General features: G+C 43.8%; 1 protein-coding gene across 4 annotated transcripts in view; it reads left to right on the forward strand.

The window, feature by feature from the left end:
* The window catches only part of LOC129837846 (tubulin polymerization-promoting protein), a 40,274-nt gene extending 21,222 nt beyond the window's left edge, over positions 1-19,052 (forward strand). For all 4 annotated transcript variants that reach the window (XM_055904319.1, XM_055904317.1, XM_055904318.1 and 1 more), the window contains 2 exons: positions 11,536-11,689; positions 15,355-19,052. In XM_055904319.1, coding sequence (XP_055760294.1) covers positions 11,536-11,689; positions 15,355-15,873 — 673 coding nt within the window. In that variant the 3' untranslated portion in view covers positions 15,874-19,052. The remainder of the gene's footprint in view (positions 1-11,535; positions 11,690-15,354) is intronic.
* The last annotated feature ends 282 nt before the right edge of the window (positions 19,053-19,334 follow it).

The following is a 19,334-nucleotide window of genomic DNA, read 5'->3' on the forward strand; positions in this document are numbered from 1 at the left end:
TTGTGCGGTTCTGTGTTCCTATGTTCTGTGTTGGGTATTGAATGGTTAAGATATATGTTCTGTATGCTTTGAAAGGCATCTGTCGTGTTGATCATGAGTATTGTGCTCTAAATGCAGGTGAAGGAAGGTGTATCTAGAAAGCATGAAGCTAAATGACAGGACAGGGCAGTCTGTTTTACGTGTAGTCATATTTTGGGGGGGGGGGGGGGGGGGGGTGTTGTTTGCTCAAGTATGAAGCTTTAATGAAGTGATTTGCTTCATCCTGACTGAGCCCTGAGAATAAAGATGATTCTGCTAGACAGCGTCAGAACAGACCAGTACTGTGGCTGGAGCGAGGGGAGAGAGCAGGCCATTCACTACCACACTGACAACTGAAAATTCCCAAAACAATGAATTTAGCAGTATTCATTTTGTTATTATGTTTCAGCAACAAAAAACAACACAGCATTAGCCATTTGCAAAATGTTTATAAATGCAGGAACCTAGCTCCATGGCCGAAATGTACGTTAAAACTGCAACATCTGCATGGCATAATGTGTACAATTGCAGGAAATTAGCTTTAAAACTGAAGAAAAGGCTGCTGTTGTCAGTTGTGTGTTCAGTAGAGCAGTGATGTAGGCCTACAGTGGAAATGCATATGTTAGAGAGAGAGAGAGCAGAGTTTTGTGGGGGAGGGAATGTGTTCTGAGCTGTTTCTGAGGCATGAGCAGAGCTGAGCTGGGGAGGCGTGCGTGCCACCATGCCAGACATGAGCTGAGCTGGGGAGGCGTGCGTGCCACCATGCCAGACATGATGCAGATGAATTCTTTGAATCAGAGAGTCAGAGCTCACACAGCGCTAGCTAGGACATGAAGAATTCAACGATGGTCACTCTCTGATGACTATATGGCTCAGTTAAATCCACATTTATTCAGGGTGGAAGTTGTCTACTGTACCACTGGGTTTCTCTGACATGCTATAGCCTATGTAATGAGGCTCTGTTGTCATGCCATTTCATGCCAGTGAAGATCTTCCCTCTCACTGACTAGACAACCTGGACTCAGAGCATTTCGTATTATTCTGTACGTAAAGCCGAGACACTCCATTTAATATGATGTTTAATTTCGTATGGTATTTATTATTTGTGGATGTCCATCACCCATTTCATATGATACACTACACTACATGACCAAAATAATGTTGACACCTGCTTGTCGAATTATCTCATTCCAAAATCATGGGCATTATTAATATGGAGTTGGTTCCCCCTTTGCTGCTATAACAGCCTCCACTCTTCTGGGAAGGCTTTCCACCAGATGTTGGAACATTGCTGCAGGGACTTGCTTCCATTCAGCCACAAAAGCATTAGTGAGGTCGGGCATGGATGTTGGGCGATTAGGCCTGGCTCGCAGTCGGTGTTCCAATTTATCCCAAAGGTGTTGGATGGAGTTGAGGTCAGGGCTCTGTGTCGGCCAATCAAGTTCTTCCACACCGATCTCAACAAACAGCTTTGTGCTAGGTGGCATTAACATGCTGAAACAGGAAAGGGCCTTCCCCAAACGGGTGCCACTAAGTTGGAAGCACAGAATCATCTAGAATGTCATTGTATGCTGTAACATTAAGATTTCACCTCACTGGAACTAAGGGGCCTAGACTGAACCCTTATTCCTCCTCCACTAAACTTTACAGTTGGCACAATGCATTAGGGCAGGTAGCGTTCTCGTTTTTTGCATTGGATATATTTACCATATCATATGGAGACAGAAACATAAACCTTTTACTGTATCATAAGTAGACATAATTGCACATGATTAAATCCTTCCAATAGAAAAAAGATATATAATTTAGTTACGAATTTAACTTTCATTAAATTAGTTGACTCTTCACATGGGATGAACAACAAAAGAAAGGGAATATTGAATGATCCCCAATGATCCATCGCATCTCCCAAAAATGTTTTCAACATAAATCTGTAAAATGATAGTCTAGAAACTAAAGCTTTGGTTGTCTTCCTCTCAGGCTTCCATGTCTTCTCCCTGGACCACCTCAATGCACACCTCTTGAACATCAGCCTCATCTTCACTGTCACTTTCCAACCTTGTTGAGGATGGCTCGTTGTCAGGCTCAAAAAGCCTCACATTTGCCCGGATGGCCACCAATTTTTCAACCCTTGTATTGGTCAGCTTGTTGCGTTGCGTGCTTTGGTGTGTGTTCCCAAACAAGGACAAGTTACGCTCTGAGGTGGCTGCTGTTAGTAGGATTATCAGGATTTGGAGGGTGATGGAGGCATCAGGGGAAAGAGCCTCAGATCCACAAAGTCCCTTCCACCAGGTGGCTGATGAGATATGTTGGCACGACTGCCATATTGCGTCTCCATCCCAAAGCCCTTCCTTGGAAGTGTACTTCGCCAGACTACCAAGAACCTTGCTTTCATCCAGGCCAAGGTGGCAAGACACGGTAGTGATGACACCATAGGCCTTGTTGATCTCTGCACCAGACAGGATGCTCTTGCCAGCATACTTGGGGTCCAACATGTACGCTGCGGCGTGTTTGGGCTTCAGGCAGAAGTCTTCACACTTTTTGATGTATTACAGAACTGCAGTTTATTCTGCTTGGAGCAACAGTGAAGTGGGCAGGGCAGTACGGATTTCTTCTCTTCTCTGAACATCAGACAGGATGGCATTGTCTCCCTCAATCAGTGCAATGGCTACTGCTATAGGTTTCAGGAGTTTCAGGCTGCTTACCACTCTCTCCCAAAATTCATCATCCAGGAGGATCCTCTTGATGGGGCTGTCCATACCGGCAGACTGTGATATGGCCATTTCTTGGAGAGACTCCTTCCCCTCCAGGAGAGTGTCAAACATGATGACAACACTTCCCCAACGGGTGTTGCTGGGCAGCTTCAATGTGGTGCTCTTATTCTTCTCACTTTGCTTGGTGAGGTAGACTGCTGCTATAACTTGATGACCCTTCACATACCTAACCATTTCCTTGGCTCTCTTGTAGAGTGTATCCATTGTTTTCAGTGCCATCATGTCCTTGAGGAGCAGCACAGCCAATGGGTGTGATGTGAGGGTAGGACTTCTCCACTTTAGACCAAGCAGCATTCATATTTTGCAGTATTGTCTGTCACCAGTGCAAATACCTTCTGTGGTCCAAGGTTATTGATGACTGCCTTTAGCGCATCTGAAATGTAGAGACCGGTGTGTCCATCATCCCTTGTGTCTGTGCTCTTGTAGAATACTGGTTGAGGGGTGGAGATGATGTAGTTAATTATTCCTTGCCCACAAACATTTGGCCACCCATCAGAGATGATTGCAAGTCTGCTTTCTCTATTATTTGCTTGACCTTCACTTGAACTCTGTTGAACTCTGCATCCAGCAAATGAGTAGCTAAAGCATGTCTGGTTGGAGGACTGTATGCTGGGAGAAGAACATTCAGAAATCTCTTCCAATACACATTGCCTGTGAGCATCAGAGGTGAACGAGTTGCATACACAGCTCGAGCAAGACATTCATCAGCATTTCTCTGACTACGTTCCTCCATTGAGTCAACAAAACTTCTAATTCCAGGAGGACCATGAGCTGTTGCTGTAGATAAGGTGTCTGATTCATCATTTTCTGCTCAAATAGAAGTAGAGGGACTTTTGTTAGAGGTTGCTTGTTGTGAGCGCTGAGGGAACTGTATGCACTTGGCCAGATGATTATGCGTCTTTGTTGCATTCTTCACATGTGATTTGGCACAGTACTTGCAAATGTACACAGATTTTCCTTCTACATTAGCTGCAGTGAAATGTCTCCACACATCCATCATATGTGGCATTTCCCTGTAAAAAAAAACAAAAATACAATTCCATGTACAGATAAATAGTTAAGCAGTTAGATTAAACAACTCCTTTGTAAGATACATGTTTATGGAAACAGGTGAATTAACACTCCTCAGTTAGCAGGCTCAAGCTAAAACCCACATGGTAGCAAAAACTAACTAGCAGAAATTGTTAACAAGTTAGAAATGATTTAAACACACTTTGCTGTAGGCTACTATTTATTAGTTAACAAAAAATTATGTTTGTCATATAAAATATATTCACCCCACCCAGTATTGTAATCAAAACTCACCAGAAAACATGTAGTCCTTGGCTCAGACAGTTTAGTAGTGTGGGCTCAATAGCATCTCCTTAGTGTGCAAGATCATGAGAATCAGCTGTACATGTGATGGAAGAATGCACTGTGCATGCAGAGGGTTGCAATTCAACATTCCATTGAATTGCGGATAGTTTAACCAAAATATGCCACAAGACCTAGAATTGCCTTATGTGTATCCCACAAAAAAAGGTTCACTGTTATAAGCTAACTTTTTTGATGAATTTAAGCAAAATTCCCCTAATTCCTGGGCTTGACTTCCCGTGGAAAATTTCCGGAAAGTTTCCGACCCTTTGCAACCCTACTTGTAACCAATGATTTTTACGCTCTACGCACTTCAGCACTCGGCGGTCCCGTTCTTCGAGCTTGTGTGGCCTACCACTTCGCAGCTGAGCCGTTGTTGCTCCTAGACGTTTCCACTTCACAATAACAGCACGTACAGTTGACCGTTGCAGCTCTAGCAGTGCAGACATTTGACAAACTGATTTGTTGGAAAGGTGGCATCCTATGACGGTGCCATGTTGAATGTCACTGAGTATGGGCCATTCTACTGCCAATGTTTGTATATGGAGATTGCATGGCTGTGTGCTTGATTTTATACACTTGTCTGCAACGGGTGTGGCTGAAATATCCGAATCCACTAATTTGAAGGGGTGTCCACATACTTTTGGCCATGTAGTGTATGTTACGAATTACAATTCGTATTATATGTTACGAATGTGCAAAGTGTACAATATGTTACCGAATTTGCATAATGTAGGATATGCTACGAATTCTAGATAGGTGGCTAATGTTAGCTAGCTGGCTAACATTAGCTAGGCTAGGGGTTAGGGTTAAAGTTAGGTTAAAGGGTTAAGGTTAGGGGAAGGATCAACTAGCATGCTAAGTAGTTGCAAAGTAGCAAAAAAAGTAGTAAGTAGTTGAAAAGTTGCTAAAATGCTAAAGTTGTTCGTGATGAGAAATCGAACTCACAACCTTTGGGTTACTAGATGTTCGCGTTATACACCCACCCATCTACCGCAACCAAACCACCCTACTTTCATTTTTGCCTTAAGTAATCATCTGTCTTATGTAACCATACCAAACAACATATCATACTAATTTGAGTGTCACGGATTTATCTTTACTATGTTGCGTTCAGTTTATGAGACCAGGCTGGACCTGCTTTAGTTCAGCACTATGGTGTCTACTGCCTACCCCAACCCTACTGTGTTGAGCCAGGCAGCTGGATAGATATTTTATTTTCACGTTTTTTTTTCTCCAGTAAAAACATGAGAAAGTAAAAAATTAAGTCCCATCCCATCTTTAACACGGTATAAAAACTATATCCGCACAGTCTAGAACCGAAAGGCTTACCAATCGGCTAGCCACTCAATTGTCAATTGAATGATTTGTCCCAACCAGCCCCCACCATAGATCTGATCTAGGATCAGGTCCCCCCCTGTCCTTATTTGTCAGAGCAGCCCACAGATCACTGCTCCTGTACATAGCCCATCTGTAAATAGCCCATCCATCTACCTCAGGGGTCGGGAACCTATGGCTCCCGAGCCAGGTGTGGCTCTTTTGATGATTGCATCTGGCTCGCAGATAAAACAAAATATTCTCACTTTATTATTTTTTTATTTTATTTTATTTTATCCCCTTTTCTCCCCAATTTTCGTGGTATCCAATCGCTAGTAATTACTATCTTGTCTCATCACTACAACTCCCGTACGGGCTCGGGAGAGACGAAGGTCGAAAGCCATGCGTCCTCCGAAGCACAACCCAACCAAGCTGCACTGCTTCTTAACACAGCGCACCTCCAACCCGGAAGCCAGCCGCACCAATGTGTCGGAGGAAACACCGTGCACCTGCCCCCTTGGCTAGCGCGCACTGCGCCCGGCCCGCCACAGGAGTCGCTGGAGCGCGATGAGACAAGGATATCCCTACCGGCCAAACCCTCCATAACCCAGGCGAAGCAAAGCCAATTGTGCGTCGCCCCACGGACCTCCCGGTCGCGGCCGGCTGCGACAGAGCCTGGGCGCGAACCCAGAGACTCTGGTGGCGGAGCTAGCACTGCGATGCAGTGCCCTAGACCACTGCGCCACCCGGGAGGCCTATTCTCACTTGTTTTAATCCATCCATCGATTTTTCACTTCTCATGTCCTGTTCAGGGCTGCAGGAGCAATTGTCCATTATTTTAATTAAATGATACTGGCCTACGTTGGCCGTTGCTAGGTAAAACAGGTAAACGCCTCCTTTTGAATCAGTCTGCTCGGTCATTAGCTCAAAGCTAACCCTTCGACGACGAAGAAGATGGCGAAAATAAAAAAAGATGACGAGTATCGTACATTTCAGGACGAATGGACCGAAGAATTCACCTTTGTGGAGAGAGCAGGTTCTGCGGTGTGTCTAATTTGCAATGACAGAATTACATCGATGAAACGGTCGAATGTAAAGCGGCACTTCGACAAATTCAGAGGCTTATTATACTGACATTTAGTTGAATTCACTTTTAAAATATATTATATGGCTGTCACTGAAATAAATTTCCAATTTTTTTGCTTTCATGGCTCTCTTAGTCAAAAAGGTTCCCGACCCCTGATCTACCTCATCCCCATACTGTTATTTATTTATTTTGCTCCTTTGCACCCCAGTATCTCTACTTGCACATTCATCTTCTGCACATCTATCACTCCAGTGTTTAATTGCTATATTGTAATTATTTCGCCACTATGGCCTATTTATTGCCTTACCTCCTTCTCTTACCTCATTTGCACACACTGTATATAGACTTTTTCTATTGTATTATTGACTGTATGATTGTTTATTCCATGTGTAACTCTGTGTTGTTGTTTGTGTCGCACTGCTTTGCTTTATCTTGGCCAGGTCACTACCTGGTTAAAGAAAGGTGAAATAAATACAAAATAAATGTATCGTGATCTAAAAGGGAAAACTGATCCTAAAAAAAGCACTCCTACGCTTGGTACATGCTGTTTGATATGTCTGATTCCTTAGCATGCTCCTGAAAGGGTCATTTTAATTGGTTTCCAGAAGACACAGAGCCGTCCTCCTCCTCTCCTCAGACACAACGTGCCAGCTGGAAGTCCTATGTCCCATCTGACATTAGACAGCATGGAACAGGCCCGGAGGAATGGAGCTCTCAACTGTTCAACACTGACGGATCGCCCAAACAGAATCAGTCACTGAAGGAGTCAAATGAATAACCCCAAACACGCCTGTTTACTGGAGCTTGCTGCTATGACAGCAGGTTACCCGGGGAGACTGTTTACTGTAGCTTGCTGCTATGACAGCAGGTTACCCGGGGAGACTGTTTGGCTTTATGGCCTTTTGTTTTGCAGATTTATCACCACAGCAATGGTTGTTTGTATTTGTGTTACTATGCACGACGACGCCTGAACGGAGAAGCAGAATGGTGTATAGTCAGTTTAAACAGCCGTACGCATGGCCCCTTGGAGGGGTGGATGTGATTGGTTGAGCTATAATAACACCTGACATCATGTTGATGACTTCTAGGCTGAGTACCAAATGGACCCTGGTTGAAAGTAATGCATCATTTAGGGAATAGGGTCCTATTTGAGGCTGCCATTTGGGACGCAGCCCTAGTAGAAAGCAGAACATGGAACAGCAGAAAATCTAAAAACTCTGTAGCCGAGAAGTTCACTTTCACACATAAACACATCGTCTGTCTCTGTCCAGGCAGCGCCTGAGATGCTCTGTGTCTGTCTGTAGAGCACACCATCACGCAGCTGTACACGCAGCAGGGCCATCAGACAGCTGACATGTTGATGCTATCACACAGCAGGCCCATCAGACAGCTGACATGTTGATGCTATCACACAGCAGGCCCATCAGACAGCAGGGCCATCAGATAGCTGACATGTTGATGCTATCACACAGCAGGGCCATCAGACAGCAGGGCCATCAGATAGCTGACATGTTGATGTTATCACACAGCAGGGCCATCAGACAGCAGGGCCATCAGACAGCTGACATGTTGATGCTATCACACAGCAGGGCCATCAGACAGCAGGGCCATCAGACAGCAGGGCCATCACACAGCAGGGCCATCACACAGCAGGGCCATCAGATAGCTGACATGTTGATGTTATCACACAGCAGGGCCATCAGACAGCAGGGCCATCAGACAGCTGACATGTTGATGCTATCACACAGCAGGGCCATCAGACAGCAGGGCCATCAGACAGCAGGGCCATCAGATAGCTGACATGTTGATGCTATCACACAGCAGGGCCATCAGATAGCTGACATGTTGATGCTATCACACAGCAGGGCCATCACACAGCAGGGCCATCAGATAGCTGACATGTTGATGCTATCACACAGCAGGGCCATCAGACAGCAGCGCCATCAGATAGCTGACATGTTGATGCTATCACACAGCAGGGCCATCACACAGCAGGGCCATCAGACAGCTCACATGTTGATGCTATCACACAGCAGGGCCATCAGACAGCTGACATATTGATGTTATCACACAGCAGGGCCATCAGACAGCTCACATGTTGATGTTATCACACAGCAGGGCCATCAGACAGCTCACATGTTGATGTTATCACACAGCAGCGCCATCAGACAGCTGACATATTGATGTTATCACACAGCAGGGCCATCAGACAGCTCACATGTTGATGTTATCACACAGCAGGGCCATCAGACAGCTCACATGTTGATGCTATCACACAGCAGGGCCCTCACACAGCAGGGCCATCAGATAGCTGACATGTTGATGTTATCACACAGCAGGGCCATCACACAGCAGGGCCATCAGATAGCTGACATGTTGATGTTATCAGACAGCAGGGCCATCAGACAGCTGACATATTGATGCTATCACATAGCAGGGCCATCAGATAGCTGACATGTTGATGCTATCACACAGCAGGGCCATCAGACAGCAGGGCCATCAGACAGCTGACATGTTGATGCTATCACACAGCAGGGCCATCAGATAGCTGACATGTTGATGCTATCACACAGCAGGGCCATCAGATAGCTGACATGTTGATGCTATCACACAGCAGGGCCATCACACAGCAGGGCCATCACACAGCAGGGCCATCAGATAGCTGACATGTTGATGCTATCACACAGCAGGGCCATCAGATAGCTGACATGTTGATGTTATCACACAGCAGGGCCATCAGACAGCAGGGCCATCAGACAGCAGGGCCATCACACAGCAGGGCCATCAGACAGCAGGGCCATCACACAGCAGGGCCATCAGACAGCTGACATGTTGATGCTATCACACAGCAGGCCCATCAGACAGCAGGGCCATCACACAGCAGGGCCATCAGATAGCTGACATGTTGATGCTATCACACAGCAGGGCCATCAGACAGCAGGGCCATCAGACAGCAGGGCCATCAGATAGCTGACATGTTGATGCTATCACACAGCAGGGCCATCAGATAGCTGACATGTTGATGCTATCACACAGCAGGGCCATCAGATAGCTGACATGTTGATGCTATCACACAGCAGGGCCATCAGATAGCTGACATGTTGATGCTATCACACAGCAGGGCCATCAGACAGCAGGGCCATCAGACAGCTGACATGTTGATGCTATCACACAGCAGGGCCATCAGATAGCTGACATGTTGATGCTATCACACAGCAGGGCCATCAGACAGCAGGGCCATCAGATAGCTGACATGTTGATGCTATCACACAGCAGGGCCATCAGATAGCTGACATGTTGATGCTATCACACAGCAGGGCCATCACACAGCAGGGCCATCAGATAGCTGACATGTTGATGCTATCACACAGCAGGGCCATCAGACAGCTGACATGTTGATGCTATCACACAGCAGGCCCATCAGACAGCAGGGCCATCACACAGCAGGGCCATCAGATAGCTGACATGTTGATGCTATCACACAGCAGGGCCATCACACAGCAGGGCCATCACACAGCAGGGCCATCAGATAGCTGACATGTTGATGCTATCACACAGCAGGGCCATCAGATAGCTGACATGTTGATGTTATCACACAGCAGGGCCATCAGACAGCAGGGCCATCAGACAGCAGGGCCATCAGACAGCAGGGCCATCACACAGCAGGGCCATCAGACAGCAGGGCCATCAGACAGCAGGGCCATCACACAGCAGGGCCATCAGACAGCAGGGCCATCAGATAGCTGACATGTTGATGCTATCACACAGCAGGGCCATCAGACAGCAGGGCCATCAGACAGCAGGGCCATCACACAGCAGGGCCATCAGACAGCAGGGCCATCAGATAGCTGACATGTTGATGCTATCACACAGCAGGGCCATCAGACAGCTGACATGTTGATGCTATCACACAGCAGGGCCATCAGACAGCAGGGCCATCAGACAGCTGACATGTTGATGCCATCACACAGCAGGGCCATCAGACAGCAGGGCCATCAGATAGCTGACATGTTGATGCTATCAGACAGCAGGGCCATCAGACAGCAGGGCCATCAGACAGCAGGGCCATCAGATAGCTGACATGTTGATGCTATCACACAGCAGGGCCATCAGACAGCAGGGCCATCAGATAGCTGACATGTTGATGCTATCTCATGGCTTTGTATACAGTGTGGTCGATTCTCCTTTGACACTCTCAAACTGTGATGAGGGGCATTAAAATGACAAGCTAAATCATGTCTCGAATGGCACCCTATTCCCTTGTATAGTGAGTGATTAAAACACTGAGGGTCCAAGGGAAGAATGACAGAGATATAATATAAGTCTGTTTTGAATGGCAACCCCCTTTTAATATAAAGAATCTATACTGAATGACTCATGGTTTTAGGAGGGAAGCTTATCTCTCACGGAGGTCACAGAGCGTCTTTCCTCCCTAACAAATCATAACACACTGACCCACAGAATACTGCAAAACATACTCTAACTAATCTAGAGTATGACCTTCCGGGTGGAGCAGTGGTCTAGCTGCGCCACCAGAGTCTCTGGGTTCACGCCCAGGCTCTGTTGCAGCCGGCCGCGACCGGGAGGTCCGTGGGGCGACGCACAATTGGCTTAGCGTCGTCCGGGTCCGGGTTAGGGAGGGTTTGGCCGGTAGGGATATGTGGATATTGTAAAGTGTAAAGTGGATATTGTAAAGTGGTTGTTCCACTGGATATCATAAGGTGAATGCACCAATTTGTAAGTCGCTCTGGATAAGAGCGTCTGCTAAGTGACTTAAATGTAAATGTAAATGTATAGTGCACTACTTGTGACCAGGGCCCTCAATAGTGAAAGGGTGTGATTTGGGCCACACATCCCCATGTTTATGATGTAACATGAAGACAGAGGTCAACAGAATTCTCTCACTGAGTTCCACAGACTCTTCACTCTGTGACATCTGTAGTTTTGACATTTCTAAGTGGCTGGTTTGTTGTTTCTACGTTTCAGGAAGAAATCCTGTCGCACCATCACGTTTGACGAGTTCAAGGCAGCGGTGGGAGAGCTGGCCAGCAAGAGATTCAAGGAGAAAACGGGAGAGGAGGCAGAGGGGGAGGTGTTCAGGATGATTGAGGGGAAGAAACCAGTCATTAAAGGAGTCACGGTAAGGTCCCAACGCAGCAGGAAATGACACCCAATAGTACTGACGTTACAACAGATATTAATACATACACCTATACAGACACGGTAAGGTCCCAACGCAGCAGGAAATGACACCCAATAGTACTGACGTTACAACAGATATTAATACATACACCTATACAGACACGGTAAGGTCCCAACGCAGCAGGAAATAACACCCAATAGTACTGACGTTACAACAGATATTAATACATACACCTATACAGACACGGTAAGGTCCCAACGCAGCAGGAAATGACACCCAATAGTACTGACGTTACAACGGATATTAATACATACATTATGAATAAATACACATATACAGACACTGTACATTATGAATAAATACACATATACAGATACAGTACATTATGAATAAATACACATATACAGACACAGTACATTATGAATAAATAATATACAGACACAGTACATTATGAATAAATACACGTTTACAGACACAGTACATTATGAATAAATATACGTATACAGACACAGTACATTATGAATAAATACACATATACAGTACATTATGAATAAATACACATATACAGACACAATACATTATGAATAAATACACATATACAGTACATTATGAATAAATACACATATACAGATACAGTACATTATGAATAAATACACGTTTACAGACACAGTACATTATGAATAAATATACGTATACAGACACAGTACATTATGAATAAATACACATATACAGTACATTATGAATAAATACACATATACAGACACAATACATTATGAATAAATACACATATACAGTACGTTATGAATAAATACACATATACAGACACAGTACATTATGAATAAATACACGTATACACAGTACATTATGAATAAATACACATATACAGTACATTATGAATAAATACACGTATACAGACACAGTACATTATGAATAAATACGCGTATACAGACACAGTACATTATGAATAAATACACATACACAGTACATTATGAATAAATACACATATACAGACACAGTACATTATGAATAAATACACATATACAGTCCATTATGAATAAATACACATATACAGTACATTATCAATAAATACACATATACAGTACATTATCAATAAATACACATATACAGACACAGTACATTATGAATAAATACATGTACACAGTACATTATGAATAAATACATGTACACAGTACATTATGAATAAATACACATATACAGACACAGTACATTATGAATAAATACACATATACAGACACAGTACATTATGAATAAATACACGTATACACAGTACATTATGAATAAATACACATATACAGTACATTATGAATAAATACACATATACAGACACAGTACAGTATGAATAAATACACGCATACACAGTACATTATGAATAAATACACATATACAGTACATTATGAATAAATACACATATACAGACACAGTACATTATGAATAAATACACATATACAGTACATTATGAATAAATACACATATACAGACACAGTACATTATGAATAAATACATGTACACAGTACATTATGAATAAATACACATATACAGACACAGTACATTATGAATAAATACACATATACAGACACAGTACATTATGAATAAATACACGTATACAGTACATTATGAATGAATACACATATACAGACACAGTACATTATGAATAAATATACGTATACAGACACAGTACATTGAATAAATACACATACACACAGTACATTATGAATAAATACACATATACAGACACAGTACATTGAATAAATACACATACACACAGTACATTATGAATAAATACACAGTACATTATGAATAAATACACATATACAGATACAGTACATTCGGAAAGTATTCAGACCCTTGACTTTTTCCACATTTCGTTACACTTATTCTAAAATTGATTAAAATAAAATACTCAATCTACACACAATACTCCACAATGACAAAGCAAAAAAATGTTTTTTAGAAATGTTTGCAAATCTGTGTGTGTATATATAAAATTATTTACATAAGTATTCAGACCCTTTGCTTTGAGACTTGAAATTGAGCTCAGGTGCATCCTGTTTCCATTGATCATCCTTGAGATGTTTCTACAACTTGATTGGAGTCCACCTGTTGTAAATTCAATTGTTTGGACATGATATGGAAAGGCACACATTTGTCTATAAAAGGTCCCACAGTTGACAGTGCATGTCAGAGCAAATACAAGCCATGAGGTCAAAGGAATTGTCCGTATAGCTCCGAGACAGGATTGTATCGAGGCACAGATCTGGAGAAGGGTACAAAAAATTTCTGCAGCATTGAATTTCCCCAGGAACACAGTGACCTTCATCATTCTTAAATGGAAGAAGTTTGGAACCACCAAGACTTCCTAGAACTAGACGCCCAGCCAAACTGAGGAATCAGGGGAGAAGGGCCTTGGTCAGGGAGGTGACCTAGAACCCGATGGTCACTCTGACAGAGCTCCAGAGTTCCTATGTGGAGATGGGAGAACCTTCCAGAAAGACAACCATCTCTGCAGCACTCCACCAATCAGGTCTTTATTGTAGAATGGCCAGACAGAAGCCACTCCTCAGTAAAAGGCATGACAGCCTGCTTGGAGTTTGCCAAAGGCACCTAAAGGACTGGCCATGAGAAACTGGCCATGAGAAACAAGATTCTCTGGTCTGATGAAACCAACATTGAACTCTTTGGCCTGAATGCCAAGCATCACGTCTGGAGGAAACCTGATGAAACCTGATCAGGAGGAAACCAAGCATCTTGCTGTGGTTTGTCAGCGAGAGACTAGTCAGGATCGAGGGAAAGATGAACAGAGCAAAGTACAGAGAGATCTTTGATGAAAACCTGCTCCAGAGCACTCAGGACCTCAGACTGGGGCGAATGTTCACCTTCCAACAGGACAACGACCCTAAGCACACAGCCAAGACAACGCAGGAGTGGCTTTGGACAGGTCTCTGAATGTCCTTGAGTGGCCCAGCGAGAGCCTGGACTTGAACCCGATCGAACATCTCTGGAAAGACCTGAAAATAGCTGTGCAGCGACGCTCCCCATCCAACCTGACAGAGCTTGAGAAGATCTGCAGAGAAGAATGGGAGAAACTCCCCAAATACAGGTATGCCAAGCTTGTAGCGTCATACCCAAGAAGACTTGAGGCTGTAATCGCTACCAAAGGTGCTTCAACAAAGTACTGAGGGTCTGAACACTTATGTAAATGTGATATTTCAAAAATCAGTTTTTGCTTTGTCATTATGGGGTATTGTGTGTAGGTTGATGAGGGGGGATTTTTAAAAAAAATCAATTTTGTGATAAGGCTGTAACGTAACAAAATGTGGAAAAAGTCAAGGGGTCTGAATAATTTCCGAATGCACTGTATGCTACAGACCAATGTAAGTAAACCTTGTCCAAGCCAGAACGGCCCATAGGGTTCCTGTAGCGTGAGGCATCTTGATGTACCAGTACACCCCCTGGACAGGATGCTCTTGACCACTGTGATGTGTATATAGAAACTACTGCTGGGTATGACTCGGGGTTGCGTCCCAAATGGCACCCTAATCCCTTTATAGTGCACTACTTTTGACCAGGGCCCATTGGGTAGTGCATAGGGTGCTATTTGGGATGGAGTCTTAGAACAAACTCACATTTCTTTCTGTCCACAGAGAGCGGTGGCTTCTCCGACCGTATCTCGTCTGACGGACACGACCAAGTTCACTGGGTCACACAAGGAGCGTTTTGACGAGAGTGGCCGTGGGAAGGGGAAGGCAGGTCGCGTGGACATGGTGGACACATCGGGGTACGTCGCCGGATACAAACACCTCGGGTCATACGAGAAGAAAGTCACCAAGCCCACCGGGCCCCCTGGAGCCGGGCACTCTGGAGGAGGGCCCCCTGGAGGAGGGCCCCCTGGAGCCGGGCACTCTGGAGGAGGGCCCCCTGGAGCCGGGCACTCTGGAGGAGGGCCCCCTGGAGCCGGGCACTCTGGAGGAGGGCCCCCTGGAGCCGGGCACTCTGGAGGAGGGCCCCCTGGAGCCGGGCACTCTGGAGGAGGGCCCCCTGGAGCCGGGCACTCTGGAGGAGGGCCCCCTGGAGCCGGGCACTCTGGAGGAGGGCCCCCTGGAGCCGGGCACTCTGGAGGAGGGCCCCCTGGAGCCGGGCACTCTAGAGCCAAACCAGTGTGAGGAAAGTAGAAAGAAACAAACAAACAGAAACATAAGACCAACTACGAGGATAATAATGTTCTAAAGAAAGAACTCCATGAAAGCACAACAAAAAGATAGGATTTCATATTTTCTCACCCATCTTGTTTTCTTTTTGCGAGTGGGATGTTTTGAGTTCCTCTCTTTTTTGTTGTGTGTGAGAACTGGAAAACTGTTTACATCAATTTTTACAGCTGGTACATTCCTAACAGATAGCAAGTTACTGCCAAATGTTAAATGAACCCACCAACCAACAAGGGAAACCAACTGCTCTGCATTTCCTGAAACCTCTTTATTATGATAGGGCCTTGACATCTGTATTATAAGCACTATGAATAACACCATGCCAAGAAAAACACATGAAAGGGTTCGCCAAATTATTTAACATGATTGCACTTTGCTTAAGATAGGCCATAGCTTCTTTTCCCATTTTTAGTTGAAGAAATACATCCTTAATTTCATACTTTTTGAGTTAATTGAATGTTTATTGGCATAAACTGGTGAAGTAGATATACTGGTAGGTTGTTATATTGATCAAACCATCTTCAATATCAACTTTCTGCCTTTCCTCTGGTCAATGAAGTCTGCTGTCTTCATCTACTGGCTGTCTGTTCTCCTTTATACTTCATCATAGTTTACACATATTGACGACTACATAGTTTGCCTTCAATTGTTCTTAAAATAACTAAACCTTGAACAGGATATGTAGGATATAAGGATATAAGTTCTGTGTCTTCCTGTCTTTAGCTACGTATATCATATGAATAATGATAACATTTTATTTGTGTTCATTCTACTGTCAGATACCAAGTTTGTTATCTATGAGTCTTAACTTCCCTTTCTTGTGAATCTTGCTTTTATCAACGTTCTGTGACGTTACATCGGTACTGTACCTTATGTATTTACAACACAAGGAGAAGAATAATGCTAGAATTATTTGATATCCTAAGGCCACGTCTTGTCTGGTTCATTCTGAAACCCTCATCAATTATTTACACCCAACATATTAAATAAGATAATAGGTAAATGACCCTGAAATTATTATCCCTAATCATTAATCTAAATCACACACACCGATTTGATAACGCTCCACAATTTGTTCACACTATGTCGGTTGTATTAGCTGGACCTCTGAAACTAAGAGGTGAGCTGGGTTGTTCAGGTTTGTACTTTTCAATATTTAACTGATTTATATTGCCATCAGATTTGTCTAGTTGTAACATATTGTTGGTAAGAGAGTGTATATTTCTAAACATGTGGCTGCATGGCTTCATTTAAGACACTGACTGCCTTCCTGATTTTCTTGTCTTGCTGTATCTTATGCATGAAGTCATGGAATGCTACTACTGTACCGTTAACAATAGGAAACAGACAACATATTTCAGATGTCTCATTTCAACTGCTGTGTTAGTGACTCGGTTATAGTGACTTGCTCTGCTCCTGCATTCTGGCAGAGTAGTCAGACCACTGGAATTAAAACTTAAACAACTTCACTTTGACAAGAGGACCAAGTTGTGGTTAAATTGTGTACAGAGTGTTCAGAGATCCTATAAATGACTATGTATAGACTAAGAATATCAAAGGGGACATTTGTGGCCAAGGAGTTGGGTGACATTATCAGGTGATATTATCATTGACCGTAGATGCTAAAAAATCAATAGCTTGGTGGAACCAGCCTGATCGCTGCGTTCACTATGAAATAGAATGATGAACCAGCCTGATCGCTGCGTTCCCTATGAAATAGAATGATGAACCAGCCTGATGGCTGCGTTCCCTATGAAATAGAATGATGAACCAGCCTGATCGCTGCGTTCCCTATGAAATAGAATGATGAACCAGCCTGATCGCTGCGTTCACTATGAAATAGAATGATGAACCAGCCTGGTCGCTGCGTTCACTATGAAATAGAATGATGAACCAGCCTGGTCGCTGCGTTCCCTATGAAATAGAATGATGAACCAGCCTGATCGCTGCGTTCCCTATGAAATAGAATGATGAACCAGCCTGATCGCTGCGTTCCCTATGAAATAGAATGATGAATCAGCCTGATCGCTGCCTTCACTATGAAATAGAATGATGAACCAGCCTGATCGCTGTGTTCCCTATGAAATAGAACCATGAAATAGAATGATGAACCAGCCTGATCGCTGCGTTCACTATGAAATAGAATGATGAACCAGCCTGATCGCTGCGTTCCCTATGAAATAGAATGATGAACCAGCCTGATGGCTGCGTTCCCTATGAAATAGAATGATGAACCAGCCTGATCGCTGCATTCACTATGAAATAGAATGATGAACCAGCCTGATCGCTGCGTTCACTATGAAATAGAATGATGAACCAGCCTGATCGCTGCGTTCCCTATGAAATAGAATGATGAACCAGCCTGGTCGCTGCGTTCCCTATGAAATAGAATGATGAACCAGCCTGATCGCTGCGTTCACTATGAAATAGAATGATGAGCTAGCGATCATACTGGTTCCACCAGGCTACAAAATCAAATGCCAGCAATTTGAATTGTGTCAAATGGATGCATATCAAACTAGAAGTTTTCACATTCTAAATGAAAAAGACTGCTGTGGCATAGATACTACAGTTAGGTACATATGACTAGTGACTTCATCAGTATTGTTTGTGACCCTTGAACTCTTGTCTTTGCAGAAGGTTTAGAGAAACCCTTTTAGTGTAAACACTGTTGTCCTGACACTTTCCACGGCACACATTCAATGGAATACAAAAGGCAGGGTAATATAGTAGTGTAATATTTGATGGACATACTGTATGAGGTGAAGGGGATGAACAAAGAAGTAGACTTTTGTAGGACATGTATTTTTCCAGCATAATGACATCCTGTTGCTTTCATACTGGTCACCCTACCTTAGCCTCTGCTGACCAATAAGACTCATGCGTTGATTGAGATCAACACCTGTTAACCAGTGGAATCGTAGTCGCTTTAGTACGATTTGTCTTGTGTGGTTAATGCCAAATACTGTGCACCCTTTCGTGTGGAGAAGCAATACCGTCTTATTTTTTCAAAAAATAACTTGTTAATGTACTATTATTGTGACCTGGTGCATGCTTTGTGTTTTGGTTCTTGTTCTCGAGACCTGTGTTCATGATTTGTAGCATTGTGGAAAATAAAAACTCCCCATCCTGAAGAATCATTGGTGTGTTTCTAATTTCCTCTACTGATCTGATTACTTATTGAGAGGATCAGTTGTCTCTTCTGATCTGATTACTTATTGAGAGGATCAGTTGTCTCCTCTACTGACCTGATGACTTATTGAGAGGATCAGTTGTATATTATTACATCCCATCTGGACGGAATCCTTCCTTACATCTTTATATTATTATTAATTGTTTTCCTTGCCAGAAGTTCAGGACCATAAAGGGCACGATAACCACAATTCAAGATCCCCATGCCAGTATGACTGACAAGCTAC

Source organism: Salvelinus fontinalis, chromosome 38 (assembly GCF_029448725.1).
Source record: "Salvelinus fontinalis isolate EN_2023a chromosome 38, ASM2944872v1, whole genome shotgun sequence".
NCBI lineage: Eukaryota > Metazoa > Chordata > Actinopteri > Salmoniformes > Salmonidae > Salvelinus > Salvelinus fontinalis.